Below are 18,226 nucleotides of genomic sequence, written 5' to 3'. Positions count from 1 at the left end.
GATGAATCAAGGGAACGAAGAGAGAGAGGGCGTCCTCGACGGAAGCTTCCCCCGGGAAGATGACGGAATAAATAATCAAACGGATCGGTCCAGCGCAGGTGGTATGTGTTGGCAGTTGATCCCAAACCAGCGGAGCCCAAAGAGAACCCAATGCGGGAAGCCGCCCGGATGCGTATGCAGGCACGCGAGTCGGCGGATACAGTAAAAGACGGCCGGGAACAAAGGAAGGAAAAGGAAATGGATCGGATAGCCAGAGAGGAAAGAGACGAGAAGAGTAGCAGAAGAAAAGAAGAGGGAGAACCAGGAATAGTGAAAGTCAGCCAGAGGGGCGAAGGATGACCTCAAGAGTACGGAAGACTGCGTCGGTGGGAGAGGAAGAGGGAAAGGCTAAACCGACGGGAGAACAATCGATAAGCAGATTCTGCCGCTTGACTGTCACGTCGGGATCCGCTGGTAATCTTACCGCGGCACCCGTGGAGGCGGCCGGAGTGGGACCCCCGGGCGGTGAGGCCCTGAGGCGCGGCGGCGTGGCTGGGAGAGGGAGGCGGTGAGGCCTCAGGGTCCATCCTTACCGTACCGGTAATACTGCGCAGGATTCCGTACATGACAGTTACCACTTGACATTTCCCCTTAATTTCCAGGATTCATTTCTAGCATGAAGTATGAATTTGAAGTACCCGTATTCTGAGTGTCTTGTCCTTGGATGTCGACAGATGAAAGACGGATCTCGGCAATCCCATTATTGACTCCGTGCTCCATCAATGAAATGTGCACGGAAGAAGGCTCCACTAAAGAATGTTCCATTCGATAACCGTTACCTAATGCTGTTTTGGATGCCGCCGGTGGACCCGTGACTAATCGCCTCGTCTGCATGGACTTTGGCCGAGCTATTGATAATTCCCATTATTGTTCTTTTGGGTCGGGACCAGCGGTAAGGGGGTGTTATTTTTATTTGGTTTTTTTGCATTCTATTATTCAGAGGCATTCTTTGCAGCCCCTCTAGGTAGGGTTAGGGTTCCCTTCGGTACGGACTATACGAGACTTACGAGTCGACAAACAAACAATCCACTCGCCTGACTCTGTAGTCTCAGAGTCTGTACAATCAGAGCCACGATGAATAATCAGGGAGCCGAGGTTGGCCTCTCAATCGCCTTTTCCAAGTCTACTATCAATGATCCGATGATCCAATGATCAATAACAATCCTCTATCACTCTGTAGACTTCGAGCCTGTCCTTGGCACTTGGCTGGAGCACTAGTGCCGACATGATATCAATAGATAGGTGATGACTGGACCGATAAGAACGTCCGGGGTGCGTCGATCCAATTCGACCTGTCACTCCGTTGGCCCAGCCGATCCCTCCAATATCCAGAATTCCCAGATACTCTGGATAGAGGAAGAGTAGAACCAGAGGAATGGCTCGTATTCCCGTCGATGCGTCATGCGATGCCAACCCCGTGGCCGCTTAGTCAGCCGCACTTCTGCTGGAGTCGCCCGCGGGAGATTTGCCTTCCAACCAAAATATCCCCCGGAGGTGTGCTTCCAGGAGATCTTCGAAGCCTACTGCCTGCTGGGCCTCTTGCCTGAGATTGCCTCGTCACCATTGTCCAATCACCGATCCGATCGTCCGCTCTCTTATCGCTGCTAGCCCGCCCTGACCGGTTCCTTGCCATTCCTCCATCACCATCAGCGGCTCCCCCCGCCTCCACTTAGCGGGTCATCGAAGTTCTGGGGAACAGGTTTTATCCTCGATTATTCGATTCACGTCCTATTCGCTGGATCGGGCTCGTTGCCAGCCAAAGCCCTGAGTATTGCTGGCTCCGTTGTCGCCGCCTGCCCATGTATGCTCATCATGCAACTGTGTCAGTCATGCCCCCCCATAACCGCCATGCGCCTAAGTAACTAATGCGCCGACCTTCGTCTCAGAACGTATGAACTTGATGTCGTAGCTTATGCGTCGTCTCGCGCCTGATCGCAAGAAGTCGCCGCGAGCTGTCGCTCACCCCATTCGCCGAGAGCTTCCCGATAAGCATGCTTCCTTCTAATTCCGTACTTGCCTCGATCGTTTCTTGGTGGACTGGACAGTGATGGAGGAAACATTGGCGCAGAAGGCCCCGGGTGCGGACTCGGGGCCTGCATACAAAGCCTCTCGAGGCAAGTCGTCGGCGAGAACCCAGGCGGCAAGCTCGAATGAGGCATCGGCGTCGAAAAGACGCTGTGTCAGCACGGCGTGTATCGCTTGTCGAAGGAGGAAGTCCAAAGTAAGCACGCCTCGACATCTTCAATCGGACCGAGCATCTCTGGCTGACTTCTACATCTAGTGCGACGGCAACCTCCCCAGCTGTGCGGCCTGTTCTTCCGTGTACCATACGACATGTATGTTCTGTCTGGCCCAACTGACATGCGGCCCTGGTTAATATAAGTTTTAGGTGTCTACGACCCCAACTCCGATCACCGCCGCAAGGGCGTGTATAAGAAGGACACCGACACGCTCAGAACCAAAAACACAACGCTTCTGACCCTGATACAGGCCTTGCTGAATTACGAAGAGGATGACGCTTTTGAGCTGGTACGACAGATCCGATCATGCGACAACTTGGAGGATGTTGCCCAGTCGATCATAGGCGAGCAGAAGGATTCGATGGCGGCCACAGGGGACGCAGTGCTTACTGGGGATGAGACCTCGTCCCCGGCAGATCAGTTCGAATCTGAGCTTTCCGGCAAGATGAGTGAGCTGATGCTGGATGGCTCTCGCAAGCTTATCGGCGGCACCTCAAACCTAATCTTTTTACCGCCTGGCTCCGAGCTTAATGAATTCAACTCATCTATGGATGATCATGGGCTCGATCTGACACAGGATTGTTCGGTCACCAAGTGGACTAGGGTGACTAACGACGAGCAGCTGATCAGTCACCTCTTGACCATGTACTTTACATGGCACTATCCCTTTTTCACCACTCTGTCCAAAGACCTCTTCTATCGGGATTATATCCGCGGGGTTTCCAGCCAATATTGCTCGTCTTTACTGGTCAATACGATGCTGGCTCTAGGCTGTCATTTTAGCACCTGGAACGGGGCTCGAGAAGATCCTGGAAACTCTGCGACGGCGGGAGACCATTTCTTCAAGGAAGCCAAACGGCTGGTCCTTGAGAATGACGAGCACGTAAACGCTAAGCTCTGTACCGTTCAAGCGCTCGCCCTCATGTCTGTCCGGGAGGCTGGGTGCGGGCGCGAAGGCAAGGGTTGGGTTTACAGCGGAATGAGCTTTCGCATGGCGTTGGACCTAGGCTTGAATTTCGACTCGACCACCTTTGGGGCACGCAACCTCGACGAAGAGGAACTCGACGCGCGGCGAATCACCTTTTGGGGCTGCTTCCTGTTTGACAAGTTCGTAACCGCTGCCATTCCTAGTTGTTGAATGATGTCTAACCTTGCTTCACAGGTGCTGGTCTAATTACCTCGGTCGCCAACCGCAGTTGCCAACATCTAGTGTCAGCATTCCAAAGATGGATATTCTACCCAACGAGGAAGCTGGACATTGGTCCTCGTACACTGACACTGGAGCAATCCGTGAAACTGCCCAGCCATCGCGAACGAGGACGGTGGCGCTTCAAATCGCAAAACTCTGTGAAATAAGCGGCAACGTGCTTGTGTTCTTCTACGACCCGACCCCCAGGGAGCGGCCTCTTTCCAAACAGGCCGAGGTGAAAAAGCTTTCCGACATGCATACGAAGCTGGTTGCTTGGAAACGAGAATTACCCGTGGAGTTGGAACCAAAGGAAGGGCAACTCCCTCAAGCCCTTCTCATGCAGTAAGTCAATCGAACAGGTTCAGAACCCAACCCAAGACGTCGAGAATTAACGGTCATCTAGCATGTTTTACCAGCTGCTCTTTATACACCTATATCGACCATTTCTCAAATACACCAGAGCCAACTCCCCGCTCCCCGCATACGCTTCACCTCGCAAACTATGCACTCAAGCTGCCTCAGCAATCTCCAAGCTCCTTCGATTATACAAACGCACCTACGGCTTCAAGCAGATTTGCAATATTGCAGTTTATATCGCACACACGGCTTGTACGATTCACTTACTCAACCTGCCCGAAAAGAACGCCCAGAGAGATTTTGTTCATGGTCTCCGGCACCTGGAGGAGATGGGCGAGAGCTGGCTTTGCGCCAGACGTACACTGCGAATCCTTGACATATCTGCCAACAAATGGCAGGTAAGTCTCCCGAGCGAGGCGACGATAATATTCGAGCAGACGCATGAAAAATGGGGCTCTTGGGGGTCGTGGGACCAAGCATCATCTCCCACTAATTCCGACATACCCTCGCCCATAGCTCCGCCGCCCGCAGTCACCACGCAGCCCTTGGGATCGCCTGAGAGGCTTGCGTCTCTGAATGAGCACGTCGGGTTTTCGGTCTCGGCCTCCCAACCCTCGATGGGGGCTGTAAGTTCTCGATACCCTGCCGGGGGGTCGATGTCGGAGACTGTCTCGGCTATGCGCACCGCCCATCGGGCTGCCAGCGCGCAGATTGCTCGAACAGATGTATCACTCCCGGAGCCAACGTATCTGAGGCCACTTACGCATGCTTATGGCCCGCTGCAGCCTGTCCCGCTGGCCCAGCATGACGCATGGTTCAACCCAAACGAACCACAAATAAGTGCCATGGGTTCTGGGCAAAGCATCCCTGCCACCGCAGACTCATCCCCAGTCACGAGCTTTGACACCCCGGAAAACCTCGTGGAAGAGAGTCAAGACTGGTGGTCTCGTGACCCGCACGCCCTGAATCTGGCGATGGGAAGCTGGAACCAGAGCTGGAACCCTGGATTCCCAGGCCCGACATCCGATCCGCGTTTTGAGAACTACGTTCCTAATCCCCAACAGCCGTCAGACCCTGACAGTCATACCTCCCGACCACAGCCACCACCACAAGCACACCCAGCCAGATTCTCCACCGGAATGGCCTCTGGCGTCGTGCGGCCTGACCCAGGTCCCACCGTCCCCGGATTCACCAACATAGAATTCTCCAACAACTTCCAACAATAAGTCTCGGGGTGGTTCTCGAGGGAATTACTGTATTATGATATGATGTTCTGAAGTTACGGATTAGACGATATTTTAATCACGGGCAGGCCGGTCTCTTCTACCCCCCCATCTTCATCTATTTATTATCTTGGTGTCTCTAACCACATCCCATCGACTCTGTCTTTCCACCTTGTGAGCGTTTGGAAAAAAGAAAAGAAAAGAAAATAACAAGAAACCCACCCTCCGTGAATCATTCCATCTATGTATGTACAAGGTTCTCTTTCTGGTTTACCTTACCTTCTTCTGTCAAAATATTTGCGCAATCAGTATATGTCGTGGTGGGTTGGTTGGTATATTTCCTGGCGGGCGGGAGGTTGGGGCGCGTTCGTTGTAGATGTTACTTACTTATTTCTTTGATCTACTTGTACTAAACTAGAAGAATTGCGATTCTATAGCTGATATCAATCGGATTTTACATCATTTGATCAAGTACTGACTCTTGAGTAAACACATTCAACCCTAGCATCTGATCGCAAACAACACATACAATAAAAGTAGAATCGAATTCTGAGGACTGTTATAATTCACTGCATTAGGCTCAATGACGGAACAACGCAGAAGCTAATAAACTCCGACTATCAACTTGAAAATACACGAACACATATCTAGATCATCACTTGGGTCTTGAAGAAAATAGAAGTAGAGAAGTCCATGGGGTGCCAACGGCCTATATAGGGACCAAAAGATCGAGAGAGATTAGAGTAGAAGGAGGGTAGAGGAAGAGATGACACAAAGGTGAAAGGAGACGTTAATGGTATCACTGGGAGGAGGCGAGGTTAGCGGGAAGCCTATGAGGAAGTGTATTTTTTTGTGCAAAAGAGGGCTCTTACCAGGAAATAATCAGCAACAGGTTTCTTCGCGGGCATGCCCCTGGTGTCCTGCGCGGCGGCCTCGAAGACCCTGTATCTTCTGCCGGGGCTTCTCATGCCGAGTTTTTCGGTCGGCAGGACGCCGTTGCTTCGGCCGTAGTCTCCGTTGCTTCTGGTGACGGTGCCGCCGCTGCTGGTGTCTTCGCCGAGTTCCAGGATGGCGGCGACGTTTCCGCAGCGGTAGCAATAGTTCGGGGCGGACCAGACGGTGACGATCCCGCCGTCGAACATTTCCTTGTAACCCTCCATCACGAGCTGATGGGCACGCGCAACCAGTGACAAGTCATTCTTGTAGTTGAATTGTTTTACGATATCCCCGCCGAATAGGAATCCTGCTCCACGCGGGCTCAGTCCCCAGCCGTCGATTTCGTCGGGGTCGGACCATAACAGGTCGCACATGGCGCCTTCGTGGGGAACCTCTTGCTTTCTGTCGATCAGACGGATCTTGTCGACCGTGTCGATGAGCGGCGAGAGTCCGCCGTGAACACACAGGACGGCACCGGTTTTGTTGGACAGACTGCCGGCGCCATCCCCGGAGGCGCCTGTGCCGGGGGCGCCGGCTCGGAGCGGCGCTTGGCCAGGGGCGGCCGAGATATCTCTTGGGGGCGAAATGTTTCTGGAATCTGTGGATGCGTCGGAGGAAGCTCGCTGTCTCTGTCGGTAGGTGCTCATCGTAACCTCTCCCTTCGAGTTCAACACCTCGGTCTCGAGCTCCCCGTCATCGATGGGCATGGTCGACTGAGTCGTGTCTACCATGGGGCCCGAGGGCTCCAGTTCCGAGCTCGCTCCGAGGACAAGGGCACCGAGCGCCAGATAGTCAAACACCTCACAGCAATAGCGCCATACATTGGCGCTGCCATACTTGCGGATACACTCGTCGTAGAAGCCGTAAACGGTTGTGATCTGGCGGGATTCGTGGTTGCCACGGATCAGGGTGATGCGATCCGGGTAGCGCACTTTGAGGCAAAGGAGAAGGAGGAAGGATTCAAGGGAATAGAAGCCACGATCGACGAAGTCGCCCATGAATAGGTAGTTGGTGTCGGGGACATCTCCTCCGACGCGGAAGAGTTCCATCAGATCATGGAACTGACCGTGGATGTCTCCGCAAATGGTGACTGGGGCATCCACACTGACAACATTTCCCTCTTCTATCAACAGTTCTCGCGCCTTGTAGCAGAGCTCTCGCACTTGTGTCTCGGGTATCAGGCGGCAGGCACGTAGCTGCGCGATCGCCCTGCGGAGAAGATGATAGTAGTCAGTGGATGGCGCCCTTTGTTTTTCTTTCACCGACAGAGGAGGGATCGGAGTCAGAGTAATTACTGGTCAAGGTCGCTCATATTGATTTAGCGAACGGAAGAAGTAGTGGAATAAGACAACTGCGTCTATGCTGATCGGCGGGTCCTGACAGCGGCCAAAGGATGGAGGGGAGGGGGGGAGGAAGTCGACGCGATTAGGCCTGGGGGGACCCAGGAAAGAATGAACAGAAAAACCACTATGTGAACTGCAGAAGGACAGGCATTTTTCTCATCTGGCGCGCCACCCGAGGAAAACAGAAAAAGCGAGAGCGGCGAAGCAACAGCGAAAACACGGGCCGGGCCAGGAGGAGAGATGGAGAGCTGACGAGGTCTTTTCTTGCGCGCTGTCAACTCTCGGGCTCTGCGCGCCCCCGCCGCCCAATCACGGCGCCCACAGATAAGATTAGATCTGATCGCCAAGTCCCGGCCGAATTCTTCTGGCGAGAAACGTCGCTCCTCCGTCGCTCCCGCGCCTTCATTTGCGGTGTCTGTGCTGAGGCCATGCCCTCCTTCGACTTGTCTTTGCCCTCGTCGCTCTGATTCCCTCCAATTGCCCTCTCGGGGCTGTTCCCACAGGTATGTCCTGGTGCTGACCGTGTGGCCTGATCCTGGCTGATGAATCCTGCCGCAGCAAAAAGAAGACCTCCCATGTCGACGTGACGGGCCACCTCCCCGCAAGAATCCACCCTTGTCTCTCATCCATCGTTCAATATGCCGCCACATCTCCATCCTCGGTCGCGGTCGACCACCTCGCTCTTCGCCGCCACTCTCCTAGCCTCCCTCTGCGTCGTCGGCATCCCGCATGTTTTCCCTTGTCCGGCCCCGCGTCGCACCCTGGCCGATTCCCAAATGATGGTCAATGAAGATGGACAACCGATTCAGAGAGCTCGCCGGAGGAGACGGAAGGATGTTCCTGGTCTAGATGAAACCACGCCCTCCTTCACACAACAAACCCCCGATGACGAAGTCTCCACGTTCCTACAACTCGAGGAAGAAGCAGAGCGGTTGGCTAAGACGGGCAGAGAGTGCCCTGTCCCCAAACCCCGTGGTGTGATCGGTGAATTACTCGGTTTCCCATCTCAAAAGGATACACAGTTGCATCAGGCCCCCGGGAGAGAGGGGCAATAATCGGTCGTTTAGGAAGGGAGAATCATGCCACAAGGCGCCGGACATGGACCAATTGGGAGGATTTCTCAGAAAATGTTTGAAAGGGATGTTTTAAGGCTTGTTTACGGCTGGATAAGGTAGCTGCCATCGAGTCTTGCCGTGTCGCGAGGTACCATCCCCGCGTCAGCCATATACCCATGTACAGATAGATAGTATTTTAGAAGCGTCGATTGATAGTTCTAGGGCTATGCATGTACACTGAATGAACATTGGAGCCATTGAGTTCCTTCTCGCCATCGATTGCCATGCGTATCTCACAATAGTACGGAGTAAGGTACCTGGGAGCCAATGTGTCCGTTGTCCACACCTCAGGCCATCCCGACGGACACGGTGCGCTAAGCCGCAAAGGGACGGTCCTCATTGGCTCTCCGACGGGAAGGCCACATGCAACTCCAGCACAACAGCAACAGCTTCCTGCTGCCAACCCTCACAATGGACCTGAAGCATTGCGTCCGCGAGCTTCTCTTTAACCCGCGGCATACAAAATGGATCGCGCCGCTCCTGGTCCTCGGCGATGTCCTCCTTTGTGCCTTGATCATCTGGAAGATCCCATGTGAGTTCGCGATACCTCCGAACCCTTCGCCGCGTGCCCCGAACAATGCGCTAATCGTTGAGCTCTGCTCCCCCAGACACCGAGATTGATTGGACAACATACATGCAGCAAATCTCTCTATACATCTCCGGCGAGCGCGACTATACCCTCATCAAAGGATCGACCGGACCTCTCGTTTACCCCGCCGCGCATGTGTACAGCTACACGATACTCTACCACCTGACCGATGAAGGTCGCGACATTCTCTTCGGCCAGATCCTCTTCGCCGCCCTCTACATCACTACCTTGGTGGTTGTGATGACATGCTACAGGCAGTCGGGTGCTCCTCCGTATCTGTTTCCGCTGCTGATCTTGTCCAAACGGCTTCATAGCGTCTTCGTTCTGCGTCTGTTCAACGATGGCCTCGCGACCTTGGCTATGTGGGTGGCTATACTGTTGTTCCAGAATAAAAAGTGGGCGCCTGCGGTGATCATTTGGTCCACGGGCGTGGCCGTCAAAATGACCCTGCTGCTTCTTGCTCCTGCCATTGCGGTGCTGACGGTGCTCAACTTATCCATTCTGCCCAGTCTCCGACTTGGGGTTCTGGCTTTGCTTGTTCAGGTATGCACTCGGCAATTTGGCTCGTAGAGCATATGTATGTGGTCGACTGACGAAGGCACAGATTATACTTGCACTACCTTTCTTGCAGACTAACCCCGTCGGGTATCTTTCGCGGGCCTTTGAGCTGACCAGACAGTTTATGTTTAAATGGACGGTCAATTGGAGGTTCGTGGGTGAAGAAGCATTCTTATCTAAAAGGTTTTCCCTAGCATTGCTGGCCTTGCACGTGATGTTGCTGGGCGTGTTTGCAGCTACGGCCTGGTTGAAACCATCCGGCTCTAGCCTTCCTGACTTCTTCCGAACGTTACTCCAAGGACGTCACCGTGGAGCTCCGCTTTCCAAGCAGTTTGTGACGACCGTGTTGTTAACCTCCCTCGCCATTGGTCTTCTGTGTGCGAGGTCTCTTCATTACCAATTCTTCGCCTATATTTGCTGGGCGACGCCCTTCCTTCTTTGGCGGGCGGGTGTTCATCCGGTTCTCTTATACGCTCTATGGGCGCTTCAAGAATGGGCCTGGAACACCTTCCCCAGCACAAACTCAAGCTCTCTGGTTGTCGTCTTTTCCCTCGCCGTCCAGGTCTTTGGCGTACTTGTGAATCGCTCAAATGCATTCGGCAGCATGAAGCCAAGGGCAAGCAGGAAGGAACATGTGAACTAACACGAGGGTCATTTCCCTGTATAGAAGTAAATGATGTTCCTCAGTTGTGAATTTTTCCTCCCGCCATTGGTCGGGCCTCTTTATCATGCATCCGAGTCATCTGACGGGGGCAACTTCCCCACGTTGGAATCGTCCTCGTCATCTGATGATATCCAAGTCGGCTGCCGGACGAATTCTTTAGGCCTGCAAGATGAGGTCAGGAGGCGTCCGAAATCGGAGGAAGTGTGCAATCTTACCAGAAGGGAGCTTTGCGCCAGGCCTTTTCGTCGCGAACAATGTTAATAATTTCGCCGCTGAGCTTGTTGTCTCGACCCTCCAGAGAATTGGTATCGATCACCACGTAGGATCCCCGCTTAATCCAGATGGTGGAACGAAAGCGGGAGGGTAGTTCGACGAGAATCGATTCCTTCGATGGTAATTCCACCGCATAGAGGTTATTGCCCGCAGCTTTGATGGCTCGCGCGATCTGTTGTCCCGGGAGAAGCTCGTCTGGCGGGGTCAAGGTCTCCTCCGCGGTAGCCAGCATCTTTCGCCGAGGTGGGGCCATGATCGTTGGGAGGGAGGGTGCAGTGCGGATTGCGGTGTGTCGGAGAGAATTTAATTATCAATCGCAGTCGGAAGAGGGTCGCTGAGCGAGTATTTTCGAATGGGCAGAATGTCAATAATGGAAGCTTGAGAGTGTCGAATAATTGAAATAAATTTGCGGGCCGCCGAGCGGAGGGACTTTTCCCCTTCCGGTACCTTGGAGGCGCCTTCCCAGATGGGCAGCCTCGATCCATTGGGTCGATTGTCGCTCGAGCTTCTGTGGCTTGACTTTCTTTTCTCTCGGAGCCATGGGAACACTACGATGCTTACGAGCATTCGTGTTACATGCAACATGCCAGCAATGCACAAAGATAAGAAAGGCACTGCTCGTACTCCTTCCTATAGACTTATCTAATACGAACTAACTAGCGGCTGCTGAGTGCTTATTTGACTCCTCACATGGAGAAGCACGATAATATCGGCTATGCCGTCGTCTCCGGGGTATTTGTGGCGAACGCCGATGGTTCCATCCTCGCTGCATCCGGTTTCTAGAGACCAATTGGAGCGCTCCAGATCTTGCGCTTTCTCTATGTGCCCAGATACTGGTACTTGGCGCTAACTATGCACTCATCATCTGCAAGCCAACATTCCCTGCGACGGTGGCTAGATCCTTTCTTCTAGGATTTGGGATGGTCTTATACCTCGCCCTGAACAGTGTTTCCGGGGCCAATCTTGCAAATAACGCCGCCGGTGTGGTGGGCTTCACGGTGATAATGAGACAGGCGGCACTTTGAGACTTCTGACTGCAATTGTTCTAGCATCTTGGGCAGTGCGATAGCCTCGTTTTTTGTACTTTATCGATTAGGTTATATCTGGTTTCAACCTTGGCTTCGGAGCATAGTGCCGGGACTTAGACTGGTAGCTGGCATCACCGTTGGGTGGTTCGTTCGTTCCTTAACACCCCATCCGCAGAGCTAGAGAGAAGCTCTCTACTGCGTATAGTCCTGCTGGTGGTACGATATGCGGGATTTCAGCTTATTACTTGGCTGATTCGTAATGTGATCGGAGACGCCGTCTCTGTCGCCATCATGGGTCTGCCGCTGAGCCCCGTTCACCCTTGCGCCACGGCAGTGTCCAACAAGCTCTTGTCTCGAAAGATGCAAATGTCGAGTTGGGTTCATCAGCACGATGGGCAACAGCCTGAGCGTCGTACTCTTCGCCGAATTGTTGGCTCAGAATTTGTATGGAATTGCACGCCGTGACGCTCATGGGTCGCTTGTTGACCTGAGCATCTACCTGGCTTTCCATCTTCACTCGTTCTTTTCGTTCTGGACCTCACCAGAGGCCATACTTCCTTGGTTTCGATTTCAGAAACCAGGGATAGATGGTCCCCTATTTCCACGCAGGACACGAGATAAACAAAGACATCTCCCCTAAACGAGTCGCGAAAGCTTTTGCTCCAACCAAGTAATTGGACAAGATGGCAGATGCACCACATGACCTTGGAGAAGACCAGAGAGCGACCTAATTACTTCGGACCCCTCCGCGACTCCAGCAAGGGGGTCTCGCGGGTATCCCCTGCGTGCTGTTTCATCATCAACTCAACTGGCTGACTCAAGGAGACCAGCACATTCAATTCCAAGGAATGTACATCGGGCTGGGTCCCATGAGACTCGCGTTATCATTCATTGCCGCGGCAAAGCCATGGGAACGCAGCAAGGGTGGGATGCTTCGTTTTGGTGGGTGGTCTCAGGAACAACCTACTTGGTCAGGAAGGAGAGAAGTAAATGGGTAGGGGAATTGGAAGGAAGATCTCGAGGGACCAGATAATGTCAACATAGGCAGAGAGGGTCTCGTGCACTCCTAGCGACACCACCATTCTGCGAGCAATCCATGGGAGAAATGTGAGCAAAGACACAAAGAGGCGGTACGAAGTAGAGAGCCCTAGAGATCATTCACAAATTCCAGGAAATCCTGGTACTCCGCCGTACAGATTCCAGGCGCAGAGAGAGTCGACGTAGTCGCCTTGCCTTTGTATCGCCACGACCAGAACTGCATTTCCAAACCCCAATGACTTTTGTTTTCCTTTTTGCTCGGCAGCTTTTTCCCCTTCGCTTGACGGACTTTCCATCCGAAGTGCTTTTCTTGACCATAGACGATAAACGAACGTGGGCGATCATCGAGGATTGAAACTGTCCGGCGCTGCAGACCCGGAGATTAATTGGGTGGAATTATTGATCGCGTTCACACGGTCCATCGTGCCTGAAGGCGAAGACGGATTGATTGTGGGCGGTCGCAACAGAGCACCACCAGCCCTTTTGCACGCACGGATTTAAAATCCCATTCTTGTGCTCGTGGTGCGTTCTGAAATCGTTGTGTTTTATTTTTCATATTTTTTTCTTCTGTTCGTCCATTTCTTCAGCCGGGGTGTTGACCTGGGAGACGGGGATTTGTCTCACCATTTCCCGAGTGGCCTTAATTAATTAACGTTGACAGTTCCCGTTGCGATCGATCGATCCATCATTTCCCCCTCTCTTCCTGCACCTGTCAACAAGAGCCCCGCGACCACCCCTCCCTTCTTTTGCCCCCACGGTCTCTATCCGCTGGCTCTCTGGCTTCCTCTGGGGTTCTCTTCGCTCGGGCTCGCTTTTGGGAATTTTGCGGTTCGCATTGTTCCCCCTCGTCCCTCTTCCCCCTCCCTCGTTCCGCCGCCGCTGAAACCCAACCCAACCCCGACCCCCCCGGGCCCCCCTTCATCATGGACGGGGACGACCTCATCGCCTCGGTCTACCGCAAGATCGAGCGGGAAAAGGCCCTGATCACTGCGGCCTCGAATATGCGACAGTCGACCGACAACCCTCTCGTGCAGCAAAGAGTCGACGCCAACATTCGCGATGGCCGCAAGAACATTGCCTACCTGGAGGAGAAGATGAGGGAGCTGCAGATTCGCCGCATCGAGAACGACGGCGGCTCCCCTACGGAGAAGCGTCTCCCGCCGGGTCCCGAAGATGGACCGGCTCCTCCTCCCAAGGACTACACGGGCTACGGTGACGAGCAGGGAGAGTATGGAGAGTCTTCGGCCGCCTATCCCGGGCCCGGCTCCATGCCGGCCGGCGCTCCTTTCAAGGATCCTCGACCCTTTGCTCCGGTGCCCAAGGCCCGTCCCAATTATACGAAGCTTGGTAAGACTTATCCCCGAACGTTGAAGGCAGAGCGGTTCAGTGTGCAGTCGTCTAACCTATGCTGTGTGCGGCGCCCAAAGATCTGATTAAATACGACACTCAATATCTTGGACCCAAGATCCAGCTCATGCTGTCCCAGCTCGAGTTCAAGCTGAGTGTGGAGAAGCAGTACAAGGCGGGTATTGAGAAGATGGTTCGCCTCTATCAGGATGAGGGCGATAGGAAGAGTCGCGCCGATGCCGAGGGTCGGCGAATCGAGAGTAATCAGAAGATCCAATTATTGAAGCAGGCCCTTAAGCGATATGAAGATCTTCACGTCGACATCGAGTCTTCAGACACTCCGGATGGTAGGGCTTCCCCCCGTGCTTGCTCCAAAAGTCGCCGTCATACCAGCCGCTAACGCTTCTTCGTCCGGTTTCTTTTCGATCAGATGAAAGTTTAAGCACGCCGAACTTGCGCAAACCCCTCACCGGTTCCTTGACCATGCGCATCCTCGCTGTGAAGGATGTAGACCATGCTGCCGGCTCCAGATTCTCCAGAGGCCCCGAGACATTCGTGATCATGAAGGTTGAGGATGCCATTAAAGCCAGAACGAAGGCTACCCGAACCGACAGATGGCAAGATGAGATGTTCAACATCGATATCGACAAGGCGAACGAGATCGAGCTTACCGTATACGACAAATCGGGCGATAGACCAACTCCGATCGGTATGTTGTGGGTGCGCATTTCTGATATCGCCGAGGAGATGCGTCGTAAGAAGATCGAGACCGAATTCAATACATCCGGCTGGGTTTCTGCCGATAAGATGGAGGATGGAAGCACGCCTGGACGGCCCGACACGGCCGGGCAGATGGGCTCACCCGGTGCTCCAGGCCCTGGTGCCCCGGGCCAAGGCTACGGAGGTGCTCCTCCCGGCGCACCTGGTGGCGGCCCCGTGATGGTCGATGCTTGGTTCGCGCTCGAGCCGGTTGGGCGGATTCAGCTATCGCTGGGTTTCGGTAGGTCCCTTTCGCATGCGCACTATCCCACGCAGTCAAGTGGCGCTGACAAACGCCGTAGCCAAGCAGCTGAAGGATCGCCGGCCATTCGACATTGGTCTGAATCGTCAAGGTGCGGTTCGCCAGAAGAAGGAGGAAGTGCACGAAAAGCAAGGTCACAAGTTTGTTACGCAGCAGTTCTACAACATCATGCGCTGTGCGCTTTGTGGCGACTTCTTGAAGTACGCTGCCGGTATGCAGTGCGCTGATTGCAAGTACACCTGTCACCGCAAGTGTTACCCCAAGGTTGTCACGAAATGTATCAGCAAGGCCAACTACGAAACGGACCCCGACGAGGAGAAAATCAACCACCGCATCCCACATCGCTTCGAGGGCTTTTCCAACATCTCCGCCAACTGGTGTTGTCACTGCGGGTACTTGCTGCCCTTTGGGCGCAAAAGTGCCAAACGATGCTCAGGTATGATCTTTCGGCCAGGCCGACCTATCAGACACGCTGACACGCCCTACTCTTCTTGTAGAATGTGGCCTTACGTGCCATGCCAATTGTACCCATCTGGTACCTGATTTCTGTGGCATGTCTATGGAAGCTGCCAACCAGATCTTGGAGACTTTGATTCGAGCCAAGAATCACAACAAATCCGCCTCTGTTAGTTCCGGTCTTAGTGGCCGCACCCTTCGATCAGGAGGCCCGCCGCAGGCCTCGACGGACAATGCCGCTCTTGCCTACCCACAGAAACCTGTCGAGAGCCCTTACGGGGCCCCTCAGAGACAGCCCTCCGCCGAAGCTGTTAGCGCTGCGACTAACTCTTATATGCCCCCGCAGTCACCAACTGCCGCCCAGCGTCAACAGATGCCCCCGAGAACCTCGTCGGCCAACAGCCCTGCTGCTGCCGCCGCCGCCGTGGCAACCGGTCTGCGTTCGCCTACGCAGCCTCCAGGTATGTTTCCTCCCGATAACTTTATTCAAGCTCTTGCCGCCGGAAAGACAGAACTAATGGTTAATTTCAAAGTCGATGCTGGTCGTCCTGTGCAACCCCAACCGCCTCCGCATGCCCATTATGACCCTGCGGCGTACGCTTCCTACCAGCAGGGCATCCCGCCGCCTCAAGCGATGCAGCAGCAGCAGCAGCCGCAACAACAGCAGGTGGCTGCCTCGCCTTATGGAATGCCTCAGCAGCAACAGCCTATTCCAGTCATGCAGCAACAGCAGATGGCCATGAAGGAAGACATGCCTCCCCAAGTACCGAAGACCAGAATTGGGCTGGACCACTTCAATTTCCTGGCTGTCCTGGGTAAGGGTAATTTCGGAAAGGTCATGCTGGCGGAAACCAAGAGCACCAAGAAGCTTTATGCCATCAAGGTGTTGAAGAAGGAGTTCATCATTGAGAACGACGAAGTGGAGAGCACCAAGTCGGAGAAGCGCGTCTTTTTGGTCGCCAACAAGGAGCGTCATCCTTTCCTTCTCAACCTGCATGCTTGTTTCCAGACCGAGACTCGAGTCTACTTCGTCATGGAGTACATCAGTGGTGGTGATCTGATGCTGCACATTCAGCGCGGCCAGTTCGGCCTGAAAAGAGCACAGTATGTTTCCGGAGGCGTCCTTTTTTGTGTTTGAGATTTGGTTCTGAAAAGAAATTAACTTTGCGCTTCACAGGTTCTACGCTGCGGAAGTGTTGCTGGCACTTAAATACTTCCACGAGAACGGTGTCATTTACCGTGACTTGAAGCTTGATAACATTCTTCTGACCCTGGACGGTCATATCAAGATTGCTGATTACGGTCTTTGCAAGGAGAACATGTGGTATGGGGCAACCACAAGCACATTCTGTGGTACCCCTGAGTTCATGGCACCCGAGGTAGGCCCCATCACTTATGATCTATCTGTCATGAATCAACGTTGCTAATGTCACTCAAAGATTCTCTTGGACAAGAAATACGGCCGAGCGGTTGATTGGTGGGCCTTTGGTGTGCTCATCTACCAGATGCTGCTCCAACAGTCTCCCTTCCGCGGTGAAGACGAAGACGAGATCTACGATGCCATTCTGGCTGATGAACCGCTCTATCCCATCCACATGCCTCGGGACTCCGTGTCTATCCTTCAGAAGCTTCTCACCCGCGAGCCCGAACTAAGACTGGGCTCGGGACCAACGGATGCCCAGGAGGTCATGTCCCACGCCTTCTTCCGGAATATCAACTGGGATGATATCTACCACAAGCGCGTTCCCCCGCCCTTCATGCCTACCATCGCCAGTCCGACCGATACGAGCAACTTCGACCAGGAATTCACCAGTGTCACACCGGTTCTTACACCGGTGCAGTCAGGTAAGACATGGATAAACTTTCAGACGATCTATCCACATGCTAATGCCTACGTTTTCAGTCCTCTCCCAAGCCATGCAGGAAGAGTTCCGTGGCTTCTCTTACACTGCAGACTTCGCTTGATCGAATATATTGTTAGCGGGGACAGTCTGTGTTAGACTGCGTTTAATGTTTACATTTGTTCGCTGTGCACTTCGGGATTTTGCGTTCGTCCGTCCTTTTGATCGTTGCCAGCTGTATGTAGCACTGGTTGCGCTGGAAATGTTGTTTCACATACCCTTGAGAGTTTGGAGAGCTTTGCCGTCTTTGTGACTGCGGAATGGAATGGATAGGGCTGGTTTCTGGGGGCGGTTCGTTTTCTCTTCTGTTGTGTCCAGCATTCTACGCTGCTCGTTTCATTGCCTTGGACGGTTTAATTAATTCCTATTTTCGGAATGTAATTCTGCTCCCAGCTTCTCATGCCATCTGCACACGCCTGTAACTCCGTAACCCCTTTGTTCCTCAGGGAAGGCCGGACTTTGGTTCACTCGCTTTCGGTGTCATTCACTTGTCACCTGCTCCGCCTCCATCTTTGTCATTTCCTTTGTGTCCTTCCCCTGTGTGCTCACAACGAACAGTGCTTGAATATGAGGGCAGAGAAATCAACAAGAAATGTCCGGTCTGTCATCCAAGAACGAATTTTGAATGCTAAATCAAAGACAAAGGGGGTCCCTAGTTTGCCTTTTCTTTGTACTCATCGCCAACTACAAGCAATCGCCCACTTTTGCCTCGAGCGGATCGACTCTTCGTGTCTCCTTCTCTCGATTGAATACTCGACATCCTCAGCACTTACGGTCATTCATCGCTACTTCGGCACCTCACGAGACAACGCATCCGCTTCCCGTCCTTAAAGCTCGCCTCCGGTGATTTGAAAAAAATGCACCAACCTCTCTCGGGGACGTCAAATGGATTGGCTGATGCCTATCCCC

General features: G+C 53.5%; 7 protein-coding genes across 7 annotated transcripts; 5 read left to right on the top strand and 2 right to left on the bottom strand.

Moving 5' to 3' along the window:
• Positions 1 to 12: 12 nt before the first annotated feature.
• Positions 13 to 380, top strand: P170DRAFT_238242 (uncharacterized protein). The gene has a single exon (XM_024842937.1). It carries the CDS (start codon positions 151 to 153, stop codon positions 337 to 339), a length of 189 nt encoding a protein of 62 aa, XP_024702598.1. The 5' UTR covers positions 13 to 150; the 3' UTR covers positions 340 to 380.
• Positions 381 to 2,086: 1,706 nt separating this feature from the next.
• P170DRAFT_362606 (putative C6 transcription factor (NirA)) lies at positions 2,087 to 5,051 on the top strand (the record flags this gene model as incomplete). The annotated part of the gene is made up of 5 exons (XM_024844531.1): positions 2,087 to 2,260; positions 2,321 to 2,375; positions 2,429 to 3,386; positions 3,442 to 3,810; positions 3,872 to 5,051. 5 exons carry the CDS (start codon positions 2,087 to 2,089, stop codon positions 5,049 to 5,051), a joined length of 2,736 nt encoding a protein of 911 aa, XP_024702597.1.
• A 477-nt stretch (positions 5,052 to 5,528) lies between these two features.
• On the bottom strand, positions 5,529 to 7,580 carry P170DRAFT_413126 (serine/threonine-protein phosphatase). Its single transcript, XM_024846958.1, has 3 exons — positions 7,280 to 7,580; positions 5,921 to 7,193; positions 5,529 to 5,850 (listed from the first exon to the last, which is right to left on the bottom strand). Exons 1-3 carry the CDS (start codon positions 7,294 to 7,296, stop codon positions 5,848 to 5,850), a joined length of 1,293 nt encoding a protein of 430 aa, XP_024702596.1. The 5' UTR covers positions 7,297 to 7,580; the 3' UTR covers positions 5,529 to 5,847.
• A 140-nt stretch (positions 7,581 to 7,720) lies between these two features.
• On the top strand, positions 7,721 to 8,544 carry P170DRAFT_511922 (uncharacterized protein). The gene is made up of 2 exons (XM_024854937.1): positions 7,721 to 7,830; positions 7,886 to 8,544. Exon 2 carries the CDS (start codon positions 7,966 to 7,968, stop codon positions 8,380 to 8,382), a length of 417 nt encoding a protein of 138 aa, XP_024702595.1. The 5' UTR covers positions 7,721 to 7,830; positions 7,886 to 7,965; the 3' UTR covers positions 8,383 to 8,544.
• A 296-nt stretch (positions 8,545 to 8,840) lies between these two features.
• alg3 (dolichyl-P-Man:Man(5)GlcNAc(2)-PP-dolichol alpha-1,3-mannosyltransferase) lies at positions 8,841 to 10,700 on the top strand. Its single transcript, XM_024852427.1, has 3 exons — positions 8,841 to 8,974; positions 9,051 to 9,574; positions 9,636 to 10,700. The coding sequence occupies exons 1-3, from the start codon at positions 8,854 to 8,856 to the stop codon at positions 10,230 to 10,232; spliced, it is 1,242 nt and encodes a 413-aa protein (XP_024702594.1). The 5' UTR covers positions 8,841 to 8,853; the 3' UTR covers positions 10,233 to 10,700.
• On the bottom strand, positions 10,316 to 10,779 carry P170DRAFT_448938 (putative eukaryotic translation initiation factor eIF1a-like protein; the record flags this gene model as incomplete). The annotated part of the gene is made up of 2 exons (XM_024851005.1): positions 10,316 to 10,415; positions 10,469 to 10,779. The coding sequence occupies 2 exons, from the start codon at positions 10,777 to 10,779 to the stop codon at positions 10,316 to 10,318; spliced, it is 411 nt and encodes a 136-aa protein (XP_024702593.1).
• Positions 10,780 to 13,515: 2,736 nt separating this feature from the next.
• pkcA (protein kinase c) lies at positions 13,516 to 17,381 on the top strand (the record flags this gene model as incomplete). Its single annotated transcript, XM_024844498.1, has 9 exons — positions 13,516 to 13,939; positions 14,020 to 14,286; positions 14,370 to 14,939; positions 15,001 to 15,396; positions 15,458 to 15,877; positions 15,950 to 16,520; positions 16,594 to 16,795; positions 16,856 to 17,261; positions 17,320 to 17,381. 9 exons carry the CDS (start codon positions 13,516 to 13,518, stop codon positions 17,379 to 17,381), a joined length of 3,318 nt encoding a protein of 1,105 aa, XP_024702592.1.
• Positions 17,382 to 18,226: the final 845 nt, after the last annotated feature.

This window comes from Aspergillus steynii (genome assembly GCF_002849105.1).
Source record: "Aspergillus steynii IBT 23096 chromosome Unknown P170scaffold_6, whole genome shotgun sequence".
Classification (NCBI taxonomy): domain Eukaryota; kingdom Fungi; phylum Ascomycota; class Eurotiomycetes; order Eurotiales; family Aspergillaceae; genus Aspergillus; species Aspergillus steynii.
The sequence above is the reverse complement of the archived record's forward strand: the minus strand, read 5'-3'. Positions and strand labels throughout refer to the sequence as shown.